Source organism: Brachypodium distachyon, chromosome 2 (assembly GCF_000005505.3).
Source record: "Brachypodium distachyon strain Bd21 chromosome 2, Brachypodium_distachyon_v3.0, whole genome shotgun sequence".
Taxonomy (NCBI): domain Eukaryota; kingdom Viridiplantae; phylum Streptophyta; class Magnoliopsida; order Poales; family Poaceae; genus Brachypodium; species Brachypodium distachyon.
The window spans coordinates 34,260,580-34,282,865 of record NC_016132.3 but is presented as its reverse complement, the minus strand read 5'-3'; the positions used below and the strand labels follow the sequence as shown (position 1 = coordinate 34,282,865).

General features: G+C 44.6%; 3 protein-coding genes across 4 annotated transcripts; 2 read left to right on the top strand and 1 right to left on the bottom strand.

Annotated features, from left to right (window-relative positions):
- Positions 1-3,793: 3,793 nt before the first annotated feature.
- LOC100834597 (60S ribosomal protein L10-2) lies at positions 3,794-10,124 on the top strand. Of its 2 annotated transcripts, XM_010233363.3 has the most exons (11): positions 3,794-3,948; positions 4,740-5,241; positions 5,332-5,413; positions 6,765-6,897; positions 7,109-7,185; positions 8,005-8,173; positions 8,579-8,667; positions 8,792-8,956; positions 9,034-9,111; positions 9,379-9,482; positions 9,624-10,124. In XM_010233363.3, the coding sequence occupies exons 1-11, from the start codon at positions 3,939-3,941 to the stop codon at positions 9,727-9,729; spliced, it is 1,515 nt and encodes a 504-aa protein (XP_010231665.1). In that variant the 5' UTR covers positions 3,794-3,938; the 3' UTR covers positions 9,730-10,124. The 2 variants fall into 2 exon arrangements, with proteins under 2 accessions (XP_010231665.1, XP_003568844.1); XM_003568796.4 differs by lacking the exons at positions 6,765-6,897; positions 7,109-7,185; positions 8,005-8,173; ... (3 more) ...; positions 9,379-9,482; positions 9,624-10,124 and adding an exon at positions 5,499-5,742.
- A 132-nt stretch (positions 10,125-10,256) lies between these two features.
- On the top strand, positions 10,257-12,778 carry LOC104583220 (autophagy-related protein 18d). Its single transcript, XM_010235020.3, has one exon. It carries the CDS (start codon positions 11,723-11,725, stop codon positions 12,383-12,385), a length of 663 nt encoding a protein of 220 aa, XP_010233322.1. The 5' UTR covers positions 10,257-11,722; the 3' UTR covers positions 12,386-12,778.
- Positions 12,779-13,165: 387 nt separating this feature from the next.
- Positions 13,166-15,583, bottom strand: LOC104582738. Its single transcript, XM_024459267.1, has 7 exons — positions 15,239-15,583; positions 14,940-15,015; positions 14,771-14,844; positions 14,594-14,663; positions 14,149-14,309; positions 14,005-14,077; positions 13,166-13,678 (listed from the first exon to the last, which is right to left on the bottom strand). Exons 1-7 carry the CDS (start codon positions 15,344-15,346, stop codon positions 13,494-13,496), a joined length of 747 nt encoding a protein of 248 aa, XP_024315035.1. The 5' UTR covers positions 15,347-15,583; the 3' UTR covers positions 13,166-13,493.
- Between the last annotated feature and the right edge of the window lie 6,703 nt (positions 15,584-22,286).

Sequence of the window (22,286 nt, the reverse complement as noted above, 5' to 3'; positions counted from 1 at the left end):
CAAAGTCGGCATAGTCGTGTATGCCTGCATCGTTAAGTCAAACTATTGCTAAGCCGGCATACCAAGTGTATGCCGGCATGACTATCTCGTCTTATAAGATTGCAGGATAAGGACGAATACTCTGATCTCGGCTGGCGCCAAGATGTCTCAACGGTCTTATCCTCACCGCGTGGCGTAAAGTAAAGCAGCACTATGCTTATCACGGAAAAGTAGTCGCTGCTTACGTTGCGGTGCCAGGCGACTGCGCGGAGAAGCACTGAAAGAGAATCTCTGACGGAAGCCGGCAGATGACTGCTGTACTTGTTGCAGGGCACCAGGAAAAGTAAAGTTGTCTTGTCCCCTGCGGCGCCACCCTGAGGGAACCAAGGCGTGTGCCCGACGGGGCGCAAAGAAGATAACGTTAGGCTCCGGCCCGCATGTCAGTGTGACATGGGCGGTCCATAAATAGAGCACTACCCCTCCTAGGAGAGGGATCCAAGACTTAGGCATCTAGGGTTTTCCCCTTCTTCTTCTTCTTCCTCAAGAATACAGCTCAAGGAGCGCCATTGTAGAGCTTGTAATCTCGGCTGATACAACAAAGTAGGAGTAGGAGTCTTACCTCGGCAAGAGGGCTCCGAACTTAGGTAAATCTGTGTGTGCTTGTGTATTCGTGCGTGTTTCCCTTCACGTCCTCCCTCCTCCGGATCCTCCTTCGTCCATCGGCCCCAAGATAAGACATCCCATGGCATCTGCCGTGACACCACCACAACAATAATTCACATTTTGTTGGTCTAATTGATGGTCAAAGCAAAATCTTGAAATGCGTGCGTGCCTTGTATTATGGAACAAAGGGAGTATGATCATCTACCCCACATGATTGTCTTGTGGTGACGTGGTTCAATCAGTCGCTAATTTTTATTTTTAGATGGGATGACATCATCCATGGCGGGTTGCTTCGAAACTCTTACAGTTATATGATAAAGTCTTGAATTTCACTGCCACCGGTGCCAAAAGTAATTCTACAACCCCCCCCCCCCCACCCACCCATCGTAGTGTGCTTGATTAGAGAGCTTTCTCCTCACATCTCGCTTCCCACCTAGTGCACCCTTGTGATTAGTTTTCTGACCCTCCGGTACAAGCCAGGTGAGGATGGTGGGATCAGGTGGCCGTCGTTTTCGTTAGGTGATGGACAGTTGTACAAAGCAGCAATATGAAGATGCTAGCACCTTATAGAGACGTACTTAGGTGTAACTTTCACTCATAACCTTCTTCTCATGCGTCTGGTTGAGCGAGATGTAGCTCAAGGCGCCCGCACCCACAAAAGTCGGATAGCCTCGTAGAACTCTGTATCCAGGCTCCAGGCTGACCAGGTGGTAGCACTTTATTGAAATCACCGTTGCATATCCATGTGGGATCGTTCGTAAAACAAATAGCTCTTTAGGAGGGAGGGGGGAGGGTCCCATGTTTTACACCTCGTAAAACAAATTTGCAGATGTTGATATTTTTTTTATGAATCGGTCAAAATTTAAGAAATATGGACAAAGATAGAACATCTTATTAAAGAATGGAAGAGTCTTTTCTTTTGTGGTGGTGCGGTTCAACCAACCGATCTCCAACTTTTATTTCTAGATGGGATGGCCTCATCCATGATGCGCTTGCTTCGAAACTATTCCAATTCTACGACAAAATCTCACTACTACATATCACATTTTAGCGGAGGGGAAAAATCACCGTAATACTCCAAATTCCCATCCTAGTGTGTGTAATAGATTAGAGAGCTTTCTCCTTGCATCAACCACTAAATATGCTATATTGGTCGTCTTCCCATCCTGTGCACCCTTGTCGTTAGTTTTTCGAGCCTCGGGTACAAGCCACATGAGGATGGGGTTGGCCTGCATTGTTTTGGTGTTTCCGTTAGGTGATGAACAGTTGTACATGCTTGCATCCCATGAGGGATGTAGCAGCTAGGGATGCAAACACAAACTGCAGCCTATCGTTTCGTATACCATGCACACCGAAGTTGCAACTGGGAGGAAAGATGGGAAAGATGTTGAGTAGTGGAGGCCTTACATAGGATAGCGATGCGTGGAGGACGGGAGGGCGGCACACGACCGGCCGACCGATGGCGTGAACAACGAGAGGGCTGTTGCCAACGTTACTTTGGATACCATCAGACGAGAAACTCCGTCAGGATCTACGCATGAGGCGATGACGGGGAGGAACTGCGACAGGATCTAATAACGACGGAGGAGGAGATGAGGAGCAATCGGCCTGCTGGTAGCACGCGGACGGCGGTTGGCAGCGGAGCACAGCATGCAGATGGTGTAACTTCCACTTGCAACCTTCTTCTCACATCCCTATGGAGCTCAAGGTGCTCACACCCGTAAAAATCGACAACATTGTGGGAACTCTGCATTTGGTCACCGTGCTCACCAGGTGGTAGCACTTTTTTGAAATCATCACCTATACAAAACAAAGGGGGGGGGGGGGGGGGCCAATGTTTTATACCTCTTGTCCATAGTTCTGTATATATGCAAGTCAACCTCTAGACAAAGTCTACTTGGTTCAACAACTAGACTATCAATGTGATATTGCAAGAAACAACAAACTTGTGTCGATATTACTTCCGTCCCTATTTATAAGATGTTCTACCTCTGTTATTGCAGACACCGGTACTGGAGGAAGTGGCGCTATTATCCGGGATGATCGTGGCTTGTTCGTGGCGGCTTCAAATTGCAGATTCTAATTCCTGGAGAGTGCAACATTGGCTGAATCTATGGCTCTTCAAGATGATTTGGCTTTGGCATATTCGTTTGGTTGGAACCTTGTGGTGATGAATTATGATTGACTGGAAGTTATCAACCTAATGAAAGATGGCGGTAACACTTTCGGAACGGCCTTGGCTATTTATGAAGAGGTTATTTTTTAGCATTGTCCTAGGAAGCTAATAGAGTTGCTCATGTTCTGGCTAGTAAAGTGGATGGGCCTAAGACTTTGTGTTTGGCACGAGGAGCCTTTCTGGTCGATGTGATCACAGACGATGTAGCTAGATTTGAAGCTTAATGAAATCCGCCATGATGGCTTTCTCTCTCTCAAGAAAGATGTTTTACCTCTGTTGTCAAACCTTTTAAGTTTGGCTAAGTTATATACTCTTTCCGATCCAAAAATTTGTACTCCCTCCGTCCAACAAAGGATATCTTAATTTTGACCAAATTTGAATGCATCTATACACTAACTCATATGTCTATATACATTCAAATTTTGACAAACTTCAGACATTTTTTTGTTAGACGGAGGAAGTACTAAATCCCGGATCCATAATAAGTGTCAGGATTTAGTACGAATTTGTGGATCGGAAAGAGTACTACGAAGATATGATAATAAGATGAATATAATAAATTAACTTTAGATTTATAGATGTTGATAGATTCAAGTTTTGGCCAAAATTTAAGAATTTTCTTTGACTCGGGACCAAGGAGAAACGGAGGGAGATACTGTTCCGATGTTTTTTTTAGGGAATACTGTTCCGATGTTAAGATCACTGCTCCGGAAACACGTGTCTGCACGGAAAGCATGTGTGAATCCAACCAGCCCGCATTCTTGACCTCCGATCACATTTCCCCGACATGAGCCCGCCCGCATCTGATTTTTGTTTTTTTTGAGAGCCCGCCCGCATCTGATAGTCACGCATGACCGGTGGGCCGAAGCTTCTAGTCTTTCCTGGGCCTGAACCGATTTTCCTCCCCGGGCCCATTATCTCCATCTGAGAGTCACGCATGGCATGACGCAAACCCAATGGGCAGTCCAAGTCCAACACACCACCTCCGGACACCCATTCGCAGCCGCCCATCTCTATATAATCCGCCCCGTCGATCCCCCACAAACCCTAGCCGCAGCTCCTTTGTCTTCCCCCAGCCGCCGCCGCAGCCGACGCCGCTTGCCTCGCGCCAACCGTCGCCATGGGGAGAAGTAAGAACACGTTTTCCCTCTACCTCGCTCCTACTCGCAGCTCTAGTATATGGATGATCTGGTCGTAGCTGTACTTGTTTCAGCCGGGTTGAATCGGTTCGTTTGCGTGTGAATCTCGCTCAGATCCGTCGTAGCTTGGCGCAGTCTGATTTAAGCTGGTGATGAGATTGTTCTATGATGTATCTGCATGGTTTGTGCAGACAAATTCACGCGCTTACTTATGGGGGTTAGCAAGAACTCTGTCAATAGTTTAAGTAGCGGGTACCTCCTGTGTTCTTAAATGTTAGTGCTTGCAAAATTTCATTTTGGTTTATACGCTGTAAATGCTTCATGTGCTCTTCCATGTTTAGTATGCTAAGAAATGGAGATCTCTGTGTTGTTGCCTAGTTCTCGCAGTCTTTCTCGGTTGTGGCTAATGGTATCATTTTAGGCTAAAATATTCTATGTCAATGTAAATGAAATCTTCTGTGCCTTTTTTTCCGAGCAATCTCCTGTGGTTGTTGTTCCTAGCTGCTGTAGACTTCCACTGGTACTAGCTTAGCTCGTCAGTTGCGTATTGTGAATAATCATGGTTATGCCTTGCTTGCACTGTGTAACAGTCTGTTTTACCCTAATTAACATGGAAACTGAGTGTACATGTTCTTGTATCTTGCATTGTATGTCACGTCAGATTAAAGTGGGGAGTTGCTAGAGCTAATTGATGTGTCTCAATGTTTGAACCGAGTTCCATGCTTTGTGGAATTTCTTGCTTAAGTTAGTAACAAAGCTTTTTTGAACTTTACTTTGGCCAGGACCTGCTAGGTGCTATCGCCAAATCAAGAACAAGCCCTACCCCAAGTCAAGGTACTGCCGTGGTGTTCCTGATCCCAAGATCAGGATCTACGATGTTGGGATGAAGAAGAAGGGTGTGGATGAGTTCTCTCACTGTGTTCACCTTGTCTCATGGGAGAAGGAGAACGTCTCCAGTGAGGCTCTTGAGGCTGCCCGTATTGCGTGCAACAAGTACATGACCAAGTCTGCTGGAAAGGATGCCTTCCACCTCAGGGTTAGGGTTCACCCATTCCACGTGCTCCGTATCAACAAGATGCTTTCGTGTGCCGGGGCTGATAGGCTCCAGACTGGAATGAGGGGTGCTTTCGGGAAGCCACAGGGTGTCTGTGCCCGTGTTGCTATCGGCCAGGTCCTCCTCTCTGTGAGGTGCAAGCCGAACAATGCTGTCCATGCCACTGAGGCCCTCCGCCGTGCCAAGTTCAAGTTCCCTGGCCGCCAAAAGATCATTGAGAGCAGGAAGTGGTAAGTTATGAAGAGCATCCTTCTTGCTGATTTCACCTGCTTGTGATCATTTCAATGTTCCGTATCTCTAATTTGTACTTACATTTCCAGGGGCTTCACCAAGCACAACCGCAATGACTACCTCAAGTTCAAGAGTGAGGGCAGGATTGTGTCTGATGGTGTCAATGCTAAGGTAAATATACTTCACCGAGTGTTTTGCAATGTCTTATTTAATCATTGCTGGCCCTGCATGATCTAATTTTCATGATGTCTTGCAGCTGCTCGGTTGCCATGGCCGCCTCTCTGCTCGTGCCCCTGGCCAAGCTTTCCTGACAGCGGCATAAGCTAGAAGAATTGTATCTGTTTTTATCAAACCTTAAGTTTTGCTTTGTGGAACTTAGATTCCAAGTGCCTGTGGTGCTATTATGTTATATTGTCTGAACCTAGTGTCAAACCTTGTTATTGAAGAAGTTATTTGTGTTGTGGTATTAATTTGATTGTCCTGATGGATCGTTGTTCACATTCATTATTTGCCCTCTTGTTAGTGTGTTGCCGCCATACCGAGATGTTCTATAATGAGGCCTGGTTGCCTTGATAACGGTTTTTTTTTTCTGCATCACAAGATTTTTGTCGTTAAAACATGCGATTGATCTTGTGGTTCCATGCAAACTTGTTCTTGATAGAGCGGACATTTCAATTTGGCAAGAAATGGTTTAACTCAGTTCTTGCAATAGTTGAGCAAAATTCCTGCCTTCCGAATGGGTCTTCAGCGAGTACTTTTTCTTAATCTTTCATGTTGAGTATCTTACTACAGTGGTACTGTTTTTCTCGTCACATGACGTGGCCTCTAAACTTCGCTGGGTGTACAATATGGAAGCCTGAAATAGCTAGGTTATCTGAATTTCAAACGTAGACAACTGACCAAGGCACCGAATCCAGGAATTGCGAAATGGTCTTGCGTGTCTGTTCAAAGAGTGGCGCACCGACGGGTCTCTCTCTTCACTACAAAGTACAAACGATATTCAGCGAGAGTCGCGTCGACGAACAAAACAGAAACGCAAGCGAGCCGCCGAGCACGCACGATCAAATTATAAGCCCGAAAAGAAAAAGAAACAAAGAAGCAGAACACAACGAGCACATAAACCCCCTCCCTCTCTCCCTCTTCCGAGTTCCGACTGTAAGCACGGCTCCCCCCTTCCACCTCCTGAGTCCTGAGTCCTTCCTTCTTCCCCCGGCGCGCCATCGCTCGGATGGACCAACCCCCTCACCCGCCGCAGCCGGCCGTCTCGGAGGCCGCCGGGGGCTACGCCACCCGCTTCTCCCCCGCTGGTCTCATCCACGCGCCGCTCTCCGCGCTGCTCGAGTACTCCTCGGGCCTCCTCCGCGCCCAGGCCACCGCCGGGGCCCACAGGGGGGAGGCCGCCGACCGGGAGGTGTCGATTCGGATCGTCGGGCCCGGCGGCGACGCGGGGCCGCGCGCTCCTGGGGCCGGGGAGGTCCCGCCCGCCGCGGACGAGGAGGCGCCCGCCGTGCGGGGCGACGAGGCCGGGGCCGGGAGCGGGAGGGCGGAGTCGCCGTACCAGGGCTACGACGTGCAGCGGGTGGCCAGGTGGCTGGATCACGCGCTGCCCTTCTCCCTGCTGCTCCTCGGCGTCTTCATCCGGCAGCACCTGCAAGGTAAAGGCGCGGCGAATCGGCGTGCGGTACCTACTTTATCGATGTCATGGTCTAGGCTCACCAGGCGCTGTGCGCATGAGAACAACGATGCGTTTGGTTCGATCGGTTTAGTTGTGCGCGTGCACACGTCTCCTCCAGCTACTAGTGTGGGGGAGTCGCTGGGGGAAGATGGTGGCGAGCTGCTCACTCCGATTGGGTTTGTCTTGTTTAGGTTTCTTCGTGATGATTTGGATTGCCGCCGTGATGTTCAAGTCCAATGATATCTTGCGCAAGCAGACCGCTCTCAAGGTTTGTGCTCCTTGTCTCGTGTACCAGTGTGCTTGTTGTGCTTCTAGAGGTAGTTTGGATGCAATTTACTCATCATGTTAGTTTTAGTCAGTGATCGCCGGAAGTAATTTGGGAAGATGTTTTGGTATATGATCGTGATGCACAGCTGCTCTGCATTTACTCATCATGTTAGTTTACTCATCAAGTTAGTTTTAGTCCACTAATAATCTCAGTCATGTTGTTCTTGCTGGCTGGCTTACTTTGCCAAGAACTGAAATGAGGATATTTGAACCCAGTGAACAAATGCAATGATAGATAATTCTTGATAAAAAGGTTTTTCATATGGTAACCGTTTCGATGATGTTTTATTTTAACATAGTTCATCATATCGAACTGTATCAGAAGCCTCCAGTGATCACCCCACTCTGCTACTGTCTTGTTCCTATTTCCTTCAAAGGGGAAAAATTAGTAATACCTCTGTTCTGTGTGCCTTTTTCAGTGCTTTGAACACCTACTATTGTGCTGTACAGTCAGCTAGATGTGGTTGTTATATTAACTTGCCATAACTCCAGTTCTTGGAAAACGATCATATGCACTTTGTAGTTATAAATATGCCGTCAAAGTATTTAAGAATTCATGATTTGCTATGTAGCTCCTTTTCAAGGTCTTCTGTAGTGTTTTCGTATGCTAGAAAAAACGAAAAGCATAATATTTGTTTTGCCTCGATATAGATATTGGTTCTAAATATGATGGTTATGTAGGTTTGTCCTTGCTTGATGTGCACGGTCATTTGAACATCTTCAATTGCTTTATCATGTGTCCTTATTTTGCTTGTTCCAGGGGGAGAGGAAAATGCCAATGCTTATTGGGATTGTAGTAGTATTCATTGTTCACGTGTTTGGAGTTTACTGGTGGTACAGGAATGATGACCTAGTTAGACCACTCATGATGCTTCCTCCAAAAGAAATACCGCCATTTTGGCATGCTATATTTTTCATCGCGGTGAATGGTATTTCTTTTCCTCACACCACATGAATATTTGTCCATTTGCTTATTCCATGAACCTCAATTGCTAACTCACTTGTCAAGAAACTTGACCATATGTATATACTCCCTCTGATCCTAAATTGTTGTCGAAATATTACATGTATCTAGACACTTTTTAAGAATAGATACATTCATATTTGGACAAATTTGAGTCAAGAATTTAGGATCAGAGGGAGTATCTTGTACTATACATGAACTACACTGTGCTTTCTCTTTTGAAGTGGGTAAACATTTCTCTGTTTTCATCACTTGGAAAATAGCAACCTATGTTTAGGAAATCATGCACCATTCTATCTATTTAACTATAATATAGCACTTTCCTCTTCAAAATTTCTAATCAGGCCAATTTCTGTTTTGTGCTTTACAGATACAATGGTGCGGCAAGCTGCTATGGTGGTCAAGTGTGTGCTACTCATGTATTACAAAAACAGCAAAGGTCGGCACTATCGTAGACAGGTAATCTGATGTACATTATCACCAGTTCAACACTCAGTCAATGATGTATTTTTGTTTGTTACCAGTTTTAATAGAGATATTGACACTGTAGTTCACTTTCGTGTTAATCGACCCTTTTCTACAGGGTCAAATGTTGACAGTTGTGGAATATTCCCTACTTCTGTACCGTGCATTATTGCCTGCTCCTGTATGGTATCGATTTTTCCTGAACAAGGAATATGGAGGTCTATTTTCATCTTTAACAACTGGATTGTACCTTACATTCAAGGTGGCATCATTGGTGGAAAAGGTACTTCAGTTCCCTTGTTTGATTTCTGAACCAATGCTGATTCAATAATACCTGATATCAGTGTTGTTTCCTACCAGGTTCGATGGCTTTTGGCTTCATTGAGGGCGCTGTCTCATAAGGATTTGCATTATGGCGCACATGCAACAACTGAACAGGTAACTGAAACTACGTGCATTGTTAGGCTTTTAGCTGCAGCAATGATACTGGTGGTGATATATGCACTCTTGGTTCTGATCTCTGGAGTTATTAGCTGAGAATCTTGATATAGCTCGGAATAATACATTATTGTTACAATGAGATGTATTGGCCGCTGCAGATCATGATTAGAATAAAATTTGGAACGGGTATACTTGACGATGATGATATGGATCACTTGAAAAATAACGTTTTCAGTTAACTATACTTTAACATGGTGGATGCAGGTTCTTGCTGCTGGAGATCTGTGTGCTATATGCCAAGAAAAGATGCATTCTCCCATCCTCCTGCAGTGTAAACATATCTTCTGTGAAGACTGTGCCTCTGAATGGTATGCCATTTACATTTTGTCATCTGGTTCCTGTCAGTTGCCATCTAACAATGACCAAACTGAAACTTCGCATGCTCATTGAATTGATAATCCCTGAGTGGTTGCCTCACACCATTCTGCTACTTTGGTAAATCATTGCAGGTTGGAGCGGGAGAGGACATGCCCATTGTGCAGAGCGCTGGTCAAGCCAGGAGACATCCGGTCATTCAGCGACGGTTCAACAACCCTCTTCTTTCAGCTGTTCTAGGAAACCCAATGAGAACCGCTAACCTTCAGCCTGCAGATGTTGGATCGCCGTTGTTAGTCTCCACCAGCCTGCCGTGTGCTGAGACTGCTTTCAGTTCAGGTCCTTTTCTGCCACTTCGTTACAAGTAGGTACCATGGATGTTCATATTACCCCTGTATAGGTTCTCGCGGGATGGTTGATAACAAAAAAGAAAGAGGGATGGTATTACAGAATAACTGAATCTATAGAGTTGAGTTTCCATAGCATATGTCTAGGTGGGTGCTGCCGCATTTGCTTATTTCAGAACTGACCTTATGCAAGATTACACAACTCCTGACTCCTGGCCTCCTGGGGCAGCTTAGCTACTTGTTGCTCGTACAATGAGCAGAACATATGTTTCTCTTTTCTTATTGCAATTTGTCGCATTACTCGCATCATCATTCTTGCCTGTTTCCAGATGTCTCTTTCACTCTTCAGTAATTTTGGGTAAGGAGTTGGGTTTGGTCTGATACCGCGTAGCATTTAGGCTAACAGCCCGTCTCTAGTGCAAACTCTCATCACGCTGCAGTGCATACTTGTTTTTATCAGATCTTAGTGTTGCCAACCTCTCCTGTTTGCGATACTACGGAGTGTAGTAGATATTTTGACCGGCACGCATGTAATAAGTCAACGAGACGGGAACGTGGGAAGTGGACGGGAATATCCTGTGCCATGCCCCACGGAAGGTGACCTGCACGAACGGAGAGCCGAAAGAGACCGCACACTACGAAATAACTCCCCGACTTGTTGTTCCTCTTTCTGAAAGAGAAGAGCTCTCGGAAAGTCGAAATTATTGTGGAATTTACTTAGTTTGGATTGTGTGGATTTTTTTTTGAAGAAACTGATTGCATTTTTATACTCCTATAAAATACAGGCCGTCACCTTTGGACAGCGTAACAATTTTTCTGCTTTATATGTTAATTTGTCATAAATCATTAAATAAAAGAAATATATATCATATGATGTATGATACTTACTTCGTTTCTAAATTCTTGTCGTTGTTTTAGTACAAAATTGAACTAAAAAGACGACAAGAATTTAGGAACGGAGAGAGTAACATGTAGTAATGGTATAACCTTTCTTTGTCAGTTTTTTATTGTCTATAGCATCGCATGGGTATTATGTTAGTATGCTTTAAAAGAAAAAAAAATCAAAGAAAAATCCTATAAAAGACTGCGGTGAGACGGTGACCCATCACCTTTGAAAGGTGTACTCCTAACAGTTCAATTAATGGCAGTGATCCGTCCTTTGGATAATGTAACTTTATATGGTTATATGGTTTGTGATAACATATAATAGTATAAATCGTTTTTACTTGTACTTCCTACCAAGATGTTATAGCTTTGTCCTAGGTTAAACACATAGTAAGTAGAGAACCGGAGACGGAGATTTTACGGAATTTCCGCCTTATTTTGAATGGAAAACGCACCCTTTTTCTCTTTTATGGGGTGCAGCCTAGCAGCACCCCAACTCCCGCAACCGCGTCTGCGCAGCCCGCTTGCACCGAGCAGCCCTGCCAGCCACTTCGTACCCACTGGGCCTCCAGCCCAGCCGCCCGACAGGCCTGCCGCCGCGCCCATTTGGGCCACCTCTCTCCATGGCCCATTTGGCCGAGCCGCCCAGCCCAGCCCACCCGAGAGAGCAACTCGATCGAGCAGGATACCGATCGGAATCATCCTGCCACCTCCTATTTCCCTTTTCTTTCTTGATGATCCGATCCCTACTCTGTCTCCAAATAATGGCCTCCTACATAAAGCTAGCCACCGCGACGCCAAATAGAGAGTTCTTGTTTTCTTCTTCTTCTTCCGGGTGCTAAGAACCAAAGAACTGCCGCAGGCGTGCAGTAAAACGGGATATTCTGGACAAGGGCACCGGCAAATTCAGGTATCATCATCATGACACCACAGGGTTTAAGCCCCCACGGAAGGCCCAGATCATTCGGGAGCCGCAATCATCGGCATCCTCGTCGCGCCCCATGGCCCAAGCTGGAGCAGGCTGCAGCAACGACGAAGAAGATGCTGTTGAATTACTGTCGGTCAACTGGAACCAGGACTACAGCTGCTTCACTGCGGTCACCACCAATGGCTTCAGGATCTTCAGGTGCAAGCCGTTCCAGGAGCACTTAAGGAGGGTTGAGCAGAACGGGCTGTTTGGAATCGTCGAGGCTCTGTTCCGGACCAACATATACAGTTTCATGGGCCGGGGGTTCGACAAGAATTACCCACAGAACAAGGTCACCATCTGGGATGATAACCAGAACTTTAGACTCGCTGAGTTCTCGTACAGTTCCGACATCCGAGCCGTCAAAATGTCGAAGGGATACTTCGTGGTTGTTCTGGAGGATGAGGTGCTTGTTTACAGCTTCATGGGTCTGTGCCTCGTCCATCAGGCCGAGACCGCACCGAACCCGAAAGGATTGTGCTGCCTCTCGCAGCATACAGGCGCTCAAGTCATGGCCTTTCCTGGGGTGAGCCAGGGGCAGGTTTGTGTGGAGTATTATGGGATGAAGGCCACCAAGCTTATCGCGGCTCATGGCTCGAGCATTTCATGCATGGCACTGACCATTGATGGACTTGTTTTGGCAACAGCGAGTGTCAAAGGCACTTTGATCAGAATCTTCACTGATCAATTTAAATAACCAAGTCATACTAATTTTGTTGATATGACTCATTCTTCACTGATATATTGTACCATATCTTGCGTTTGCATACATGAGTTTTTTTTTTCTAATCTCATCTGTCTTTTTTCTTCTTTTTTTGTATGGCGTGTTTAGTTTCTACAGGTGCAGCTTTGACCCAGTAAATGGTGGGGAGATGGTGCTGGATGAATTCTTCCGGTTTTTGAAATGTAGTAGGTCCCGTTCCAGGACTCCAACCACCTAAGCTTTGTGGTGATCAAACCGTACTCCCAGGCATATAGAAAGTTTCCTCAAACCCCAACGTGTATATAGAATCATATTTTCTCCAACAGCATTCTACATGGCCACATTATTCCTGAAATGTTTATACAGAAAAATAGATATTCAGCATCATCTTATTCCTTCGAAATTAATTCCCCTTGTTCCAAATATTAGGGTTTCTACTTTCAAAGTGAGGTATAGGATAAATTGAAGATTTACCTGAGCGACCTCCGCTCTAGATGGAGCGCTTGTTTTGGCAGGGCGTGCATGTGAGGTAGGCAGAATCGGTGCGTGTACTTTTAGAGCGAAGCGTGGAGGACAGCATTGAGGTACGCAGAATTGGATTCGGTATAATTTTGCCTACGAGAAGGAGTACAAATCAGTATGAGTACCATTTTGAATATGTGGTAATTTTTCCACAACTCTTCAGAACAAGTACAATTTTTGAATATCTGGCAATGATATGAATATGAGAAGAATACATCTAGTTCAGAATGTGGATTCGCCTATGATCGAAGCTAGGGAAGTTTTGTCTATCTTTCAAAACCAGATAACATACATCCAACTGTTCTGCGGTTCAACACAACTGATTCAAAATTCAAGACACATGGTTCACAACTTCTTGTAACCCACCAATCACCACCATCTACCTTTCCGACTGACAAACACTATATATGTAGACCAAGACGACTATTGTCCACGAGGAGTAACCTTTGCCAGGTTTAATAGAAGATAGAAAAGGCAACAAGACAATTATTTGTCTCAGGAAGTTTGGTCCAAAGTTGTACTGACGAGGCTACCACAGTTTTTCTCAGCCACCTGCCGGTTCACAATTTAAGGAGTTTAATTAGGCAACTTTGCATATCCTGCCTTCTCTTCCTCTGTCTTCTCTTCTTCCGCCTTTCTTTTGAATCTCATGTATCATATAGGCAGCCGCAGAGCCCCTCGCTTCACGTGGGGTCATACAACGATCACCGTCAATTCTCATGTCAAAATCCAGGCCCACCATACGTACACTGGCCTGGAACATTCCTGAAAAAGACAAGAATCAATCAAAAAGTGTTCGAAACAATGAGTAAGAACCATAAAGAGAGAAGACGATGGTCATTCAAGAAGCAGTTCTGGTTATTGCTAGCTGGAGATCGATTCAATTCTTGACAAGTGATTGTCATGGCTAGTGACGATCTGCAGCAATGCCTACAAGGGTAAATGCCTGTGGTAACCATTGATCAGACCCTGACGTTAAATGATACTTACACTTCAACACAGCACATCTAAATTTATGCATATATGACCCAACGACCCAATGCTTGTCTACGCAGAAAATATAAGAGATAAAAGTAAACATTTTCACTCACCATCTTCTACTGAAGGTAGCACCACATATCTAGGGAGTATCCAGTTGTTGTCCCGGCAGATCTCATCTAGCTCCTGCATTGATTAGTGTCAAAGGCACATGCCATTTAAAGTTCTAAAACATCAATTAGCTCGAGGTTTCTTACTTGGCATCTACTGTTCAGGGGGAGTGCCACCCTTATTCTTATTCTCAACCTCTCTGTGGTCAAGATTTGATCGCCGTATCCAGAGAAAGATGAATTGGCAAGTTCCAACATATTCTTATATTTGTCTATTATTGATATCACATCTGGTGTCATCTTCCCTTCTGCATAAGGCAGGCAAGCTGAGTACTACAAATGTAGAAAACTAATACAGAAACAACTTCTTGCAAAATTTAGTAAAACTTCCAACGGACAGTTTGTTCGTCACTCTATGGCGGACCAGTAGTCCACCATGAAAACCGTGGGATGCCACAGTTTCAGAAAAATAAATGCATGCCTGCAAACGAAACATGCCCACCGTGTTTTCCGCAAAACTTAACCTTAATGATTGTACAGTTTGTGATTGTAAATTTTAACCATGTTTAAATGCGGGAAAAAGGAAGAATACCAATCAAGATTTTCTGAATGGCCATATCACATTCAGCAGTAAATTCTTCAAGTATCTGTTGCTTGAAAAGCTGAAACAAAGAGAGAATTGGATGAGTCCAAATCAGCTTACCAAGCAGAACAAGAAGTAGGAAACAAGCACCATTGTGTTATAAAAATAAAAGAAAAGACAACATACAAGATCATCCCGTTCTTCCTGAATTAATCGTAGTGAATCATACATCTCATCATTTGTGTTCCCCATGATGCCTCCTGCAAATGAAATTTGAAATACAAAGATTAGGATTTTGGGGGACCAATAACAAATGATGGGAAAAATACGCTGCCTTGGCTAGGATTGTCCCAACCTGACTTTTCTGACACACCCATGTTTTGACCTTCCAAATCAATCTTCCCCGCTACTACATGGTCAACATTTGGTGCCTGATAAACCAAGTAGTTACTTAAGTCGAAGCAGAATAAAATCATACATTACTATTGGTACATTCAGGAAGTAACAATCCAGTACTTGAATCATGTACACAGAAAAAGACTATCATCCAATCCAAGAGATAGCAGCAACGTTCGATTAAAGAGGATGGTGAAAGATGGCTCCCCTCCTACCAAAAAAAAAAAAAGAGAAACAAAATCTATCCCATGTCCTCACCTCCTGCCCCCCCTGCGGAAGCACCGGCCTCACCAGGTGCTCTGCCGGCATCTTCACTGGGGCCTCCACCCGCACCACATCTCCGGCGCCGCCGGCAACCGCCTCCATCGCTGCAAGCACGATCTCTGCTCGCCCGCTAGGGTTTGCTTGGGGATCTGTGGCGGCTCTGTGCTGCGTTGCTTGCTTTGCCTCTGCCCTGCTGCAGGTTGGGGACTTGGGGGTTTTTGTAGGCGGGGGGAGTCGGAGCTTTAAGCTAGAACTGGATAGGGAACGCGGGAAGAAATCGAGAGAGAGGAAGCGTGGCGTGCGAGGACGGGGACGTGGGCCATGGGCCCTGACTGACGGGTCGCAGCCCAAACACAGACGGGGCAAGTGTTGAAGCAGTGGATGGACGTTTTTCTTTTCTCCTTTTGAATCCTGGTCGTTTTTCTTTCTTCCTTTGCTCCCATTACGAATTTGCAATTCTGCCTGCAGGCTGTGGCCTGTGGGGCCTGGCTACCGGTCGGTTCCTTCCATTGGCTCCCTGTCACGGGAAGACCAACAACGTGTGTTAAGGCTGCACGACGGGTAGCATCCATGTTCATGGTTTGGGAAGTGGAATTTTGGAATTTGATGATCTAGGAAACGAAATTTCGACAATTATCAACCGTCCATGACCTGCTGATGTATACTTGTATGTATACAGTCAATTGTTCACAACAATTTTCAGAAGAAAAACATTTTGACATATATCATTAGGATTCCGGTAGATGTGAAAAACAAGAAGCAAAAAAAAATCACAAGATTAATCTAACGATGGAACTTCAAGATTCGTCGCTTTCATGTGAAGATCGCATCCTTCGAGTTCACTACCAAATGGAGAACGCGATGCCATACCTTTTACCCTTATTGCAATTCCTGGAGACTCGACATGCCGGAAAGATTCCATGCATCGGAATAAGAGTTGTCAAAATCAGATATGGATGGGTAGATTGACATGTACGGTTGTGGATGCCCATGGATAAGAAATTTGACACCGTGACGCGTACCCTACGCATCAGAAGCCTGGCATTACGAGGATGGATCAGAGGATGCATGGTGTAGTTGCCGGAGGCACGGTAAAGACGAGGGTTTGAGCATGAGTGTTATTTAGATCTTCAGGCGATGGTGAGAAATGTGAGCATAGGGGGAGCAGCATATAGGCGATGGAGATCGAGTGAGGAGGATTGGAAGGAGGGGGTGGCGGCGGGGGGAGAAGGGTTTGGTTGGTGGGTGGACCTTGTTGGCGGTTTTTATAGGGCAAAGGACATCGAGAAAGCGTGTTGATGACACGAGGAGGCCGCATGTGAATTCCTTTTTTTTTTTCTCGCAGCCTCTTCCCACTCTTTGAATATAAGGAACATTTTTATCAAAACTCGTAATTAGGAAGGTATAGAGAGAGGGGTGGTGGAGGGGATTTATAGGATGCACATCAGCTGGCTTTATTTAATAAAGGAAGGATAGTATGTCCATGTGGATCGCGATCAAGAATGGAACTTCAAAACTTGATTTAGAGGGAAGTGAACCTATGCCCACGACCGGGGTCGGAGCTTTAAGTTAGAACTGGAAAGGGAACACGGCAAGAAATCAAGAGGAAGAGGCGTGCCAGGGTGCATCCGGCGGGCCGTCCGTCGCCATGGGCCCTGACGGGTCGCGGCCCAAACGCAGACGGGGCAAGTATTGAAGATCCTTTCTTTCCTCCTTTTGAATCCTGGTCGTTTTTCTTTCTTCCTTTGCTCCCATTACGAATTTGCAATTCTACCTGCAGGCTGTGGGGGTTGGCAACCGGTCGGTTCCTTCCGTTGGCTCCCTGTCACGGGAAGACCAACAACGTGTGTTAAGAGCTGCACGACGGGTTGATGCACGCTTGATTTGAACTCGAGTCGGATTCTCTATAGGTAGTACTTGCGTAGCATGCATGTTCATGGTTTGGGAAGTAAAAAATTTGAATTTGATGATCTAGGAAACGGAATCGCGACAATTATCAACCGACCGATGACCTACTTTTGTATACTTGTATACATACGGTCAGTTGTTCACAACAATTTTCAGAAGGAAAACATTTTGATATATATCATTAGGATTCCGGCAGATGAGAAAAACAAGAAGCAACAAAAATCATAAGGTTAGTCTAACGATGGAACTTCAAGATTCGTCGCTTTCATGTGAAGATCACATCCTTCGAGTTCAGTACCAAATGGAGAACGCGATGCCATACCTTTTACCCTTGTTGCGATTCCTGGTGGCCGGTGTCGGAGGCTCGACATGCCGAAAAGATTCCAAGGATCAAAATAAGAGTTGTCAGAATCAGAGATGGATGGTTAGATTGATAGGTACAGTTGTGGATGTCCATGAATAAGAAATCCGAGACCGTGATGCGCATCCTCGCATCAGAAGCCTGGCACTATGAGATTGGATCAAAGGGTGCATGGTGTAGTTGCCGGAGGCACGGTAAGACGAGGGTTTGAGCAGGAGTGTTATTTAGATCTTCAGGCGACGGTGAGAAATGTGAGCATAGAGGAAGCAACATATAGGAGATGGAGATCGAGTGAGAAGAACCGGAAGGAGGGGGCGGCGGCGGGGGGAGAAGGGTTTGGTTGGTGGTTGGACCTTGTTGGCGGTTTTTATAGGGCAAAGGACATCGAGAAAGCGTGTTGATGACACAAGGAGGCCGCATGTGAATTCCTTTTTTTTCATGCAACCTCTTCCCACTCCTTGAATATAAGGAACATCTTTATCAAAACTCGTAATTAGGAAGGTATAGAGAGAGGGGTGGTGGAGGGGATTTCTAGGATGCACATGATCAGCTGGCTTTATTTTATAAAGGAAGGATAGTATGTCCATGTGGCTCGCGATCAAGAATGGAACTTCAAAACTCGATTTAAAGGAAAGTGAACCTATACCCACGACCAGGGACGGAGCCAGAAATTCAACATGAGGGGGGCGATTTAGGCTTAGGGGGGGCGGGGCAGGGCAGGATTAGTGAGCTGGCTATTTTAAAGGGATTTTAATGAGCTGAGTAGTACATAGTATTAAGTAAAATCAAATTTCTTAGGGTGTTTTGCCCCCCTGTGCCACCTCTTGTCTCTGTCCCTGCCCATGACGCACGAACTTCGTCACACCCTAGTTTTACAATTTGAAATTTAAAACTTGATAAATGTGAAACCATCAAAGATCTCATATCAATTGTACACTGCCAAAATAAAAATCTAAACCCTAATCTCTATCTCAATTTTAATTTAAAAAATAATAATAAGAAATTAGATAGAAAATGCATGGTGAAGGTGCCAACCACCATCTCTCTCATTTTTAATTCTCCCACCTCCAATGAACTAACGCCTCTCCAATGCATCGTCTATTACGTGTTGTCTCTTAGCCCACAATAAATGCTAAGAAACAATATCCTCAATGCATTGTCTCTTATTTTTGTATCTAAAGTATCATTTATTAAATAGCTTTGTGAGAGAAAATTAATGACTTTGTGTTTTTTTGCGTGAAGAGACGATCGCTAGCATAAGAGACAGTTTTATCATTAAGATGGTGACATGTCAGTAAAATGTCTAAGATGACGGGGTAAGAGACAAGCATTGGGAGAGGCCTAAGTGCTTGAAAAAATGTTATTGGGTTTGATTTCCGTGTAACGAGAGAGAATCAATTTTTCTTAGTCTAGTGTGTTTTGAAAAAAGAGAAGTACGCTTTTTTGTGGACAAATTTAAACCAATTCCAAAATTCCGACAAAATTTGGGGTGGTGGGTATTTGCAATAATTTCCAGTTCTGACAAAAATATTTATTAAATATTTTAAATAATTACCTTCATGTTTTTACAAAATCGGACACATTTTGTGTGATGCTCTCAATCCTTAAGTTTTGATCTTCAGGTCAAAGTTTTGGAACAATTTTAAGGTAGTGTCTATTTCTCAGTCGTCTAAGAAATAATTATTTCTCAGTCGGCAATTGTAGCCATCCAATGGAAATTTTCTAATCCATTGAACTTACATTAATTTTACACGAATCTTAATGATTGAATCAAAAGGGTGTGATCATCGCCTAAGAAACAGTTGTTTCTCAGTCGTGCAAAACCGCAATTTTAAATTCGAATTCAATTGAGGGGAACAATGATGGTAGGGTGCAAGTGCGCCATCTCGATGCCCTGGGCACATCAAGAAGCCGCAGAATACCGGGATGCATGGTCCCCAGGTTCTTGCCCATCTCGAAGGGCACCTCCTCCAGATCGGGAAGAAGCACGCCTCGCAAAATATAAGTAGCCGACATCTTTGAACATGAACGTCTAATTTTCCTCAGAATCTTGAGTGTTTTTAGGGGATCTGCATGCGGCTGCAGCCTACCCGGATCGAAGCATGCATGCACTGCATGTCTCTATGCAAGATCTTAATTAGAGTCCGAACAAGCTTGCATGCCTTGGAATATGCTAACATCTCCCATATATCCGTGGTCTGGGAAAAAAAAATAACAACCATTGGAACGGGTTTGTAAAAATGTCTTTTTAAATTAGCATCTCACTTTGTTAGAAATGAATCTCAAAAACAAAGAAAATATCAGACGAAATGTCTTCTTAAATTAGCATCGTTCACTTGTCAGAAAACGAATCTCAAACAAAGAAGGACAAAGAAAAATACCAGATGAAGGATGGTTTCATCTAAATCCAGTTGCTAGCTGTCTCCGGTTCGTTAGGATTTCACTCTTGTTTTATAATTAATTTAGTTTATCTGTTTATAAAATCTTTATGAAACTGAAATTAACCATCAATAAAAAACTAAAAAAACATTGTAGAACTCGAGACGAGTGAAATCTTAATTCATATATGTTTCGTTCTGGATTCACTATATTTTTTGCAGTCTGGGGGTGGGTCTCGTTGCGAGGTCCTGCCCCATATAATTTTTTTCTCCATCTGACTGATTGACTAACATGCTGATCTTTGACTTTGTTGCACTAGTAAGTTTGTCAGAAAAGAATGTTGAAGTGCTAGTACAATTTTTATGCTGCTGATACACTAACAAAAACAGTACGTCGTATGTTCTCCAGCCAAGAAGAAAATTAAGAAAAGGTGTTGCACGCATATATATATTCTTAATCAAAATTTACAATGAGCGAATGTTCGCTATTTAGTCTACCGGAGCGAACGTCCTTCAGGCCATCCAATTGGAAAGACTGACTGGAATCGCACTACGTGTCTTGTGGCTTGACAACTTCAATTCTGTGAGGTGACAATTTTAATTTTGTAGAATGACAACTTTAATCTGCGGAATGTCAACTTTAGTTACGTGCAGATGACAACTTTATCCCGTCACGCTAGAAGATGGGTCGAACTTATAGTTCGGTGACGTGGGGAGCCCGTGGCAGCAGCCAGCCGGAGAAAAAAGAAAGAGCCCACATTGTGGTCAGTCCACCTAGGAGAAAAATGCTTCTGTCTCTAGTTATAACACACGAAATTCACATGACGGTATATCATCAAGCATAACATCAAATTAATATAGCTAGACATGTTCTTGTGTGGATCAATACAGGCATGTCGCTAGTTAAAAGGTCAGGAAGAAAGTTTTGTTACGCCCATGCCAACCATGCAATATTCCGTCATCCAGGAATAAGCTTCGTACAACGATGCACGCGCTCAGCGCCATCGATCACCTCTACATGTGCCCAAACTCGCTCACTGCATCTCTGAACTGCATTCACAACCTAGAGCAAGTGAATCAATCTATTATTTCCAAACAATCTCAAAGTTGAGCATAAACCTCCTCTTCCTCCCCTTCACCCAGGCTCTGGCTTCACCGGACCACCACCACCGGGCGCACAAGCAGGAACTCATCCACAAATACAATCTGCGCCACCGATCTGATTGCAAAGTTGAAGAGGAATCCATATCCATGCCTCCTACCCATCAGCTAATCTATGCTCAGCCCATCATGGAGAACATAACTCCCAAATTCCTACTGCAACGAATACTGTTAAGATATACTCCCTCCGTTCCACACGTCGGTTGGACAATAATTGAGGAAATGCGGAGAGATTGATACTTGAATTCAAAGACCTCAGATCTAATAGCATGTTAAGTTATAGAAACCAACCATCTATCCTAAAATACTGATCTGATAGGAAGAAGAATATATGATATACTTAACATATACGTACTAATTTGAGTAGGCATTCATTCTCAAAAAATCGAAGGAGTGAGCTGCTTGACTACACACTAAGGGAAAACCCTAATTTGCCGGCGGCTATTTATCGGGCCGCCGGCAAAGAGGCACTATGCCGTGGGCCGGCAGAAAAGCCAACGGCATAGGGTTGGCCGCCGGCAAATCTTCCGAAAGGCCGTCGGCAAAGGACGGCCGCCGGCAAAGAGACCCTGCACGTGGGCCCGCGTGCGAGGTTAACGGCAGGCGAAACGGCCGGCGGGAAGGGAAAAAAACTATCTTTGCCGGCGGCCACAAAAAAAAAGCCGCCGGCAAAGTGATTCGTTTTTCCCGCGCCGTTCCGTTCAAATTTGGACGCGCGCGCACGAATTAAAAAAATATATAATCCTTTGCCGGCGGCCCCGGTAAACAGCCGCCGGCAAAGGCGAATTTTCTTCTTCTTTTTTTTCCAAAGTCCCCCGTTCGAATTAGAACGAACGAAAAAAAAACCTTTGCCGGCGGCCCCGATAAATAGCCGCCGGCAAAGGCTGCTTTGCCAAAGGCCCACATAATAGCCGCCGGCAAAGAGTTTTTTTTTCCTTTTTTTGTTTGTTTGTGATGTAAATCAACCATACTGTAAACACATAGAGAATTATATATTGTTGTTTAGATTGAACCCAATTTGCACTTATAAAATAAAGAAAACTAATTACTCTTTGCCGGCGGCGTGAGTTAATTGGTTACGATCGGTTCATCGACGCATGAAATGACGAAACAAATGGTTTCCCGGCTTTCCCCTTGTGCATGGTGTGCCATGTATATTTAAATGAAGGGTGTGTTAATGGTAAAATCAAATCGATAGCCCTGATGTGACACTTCCTTTGCAAACAATACTAGT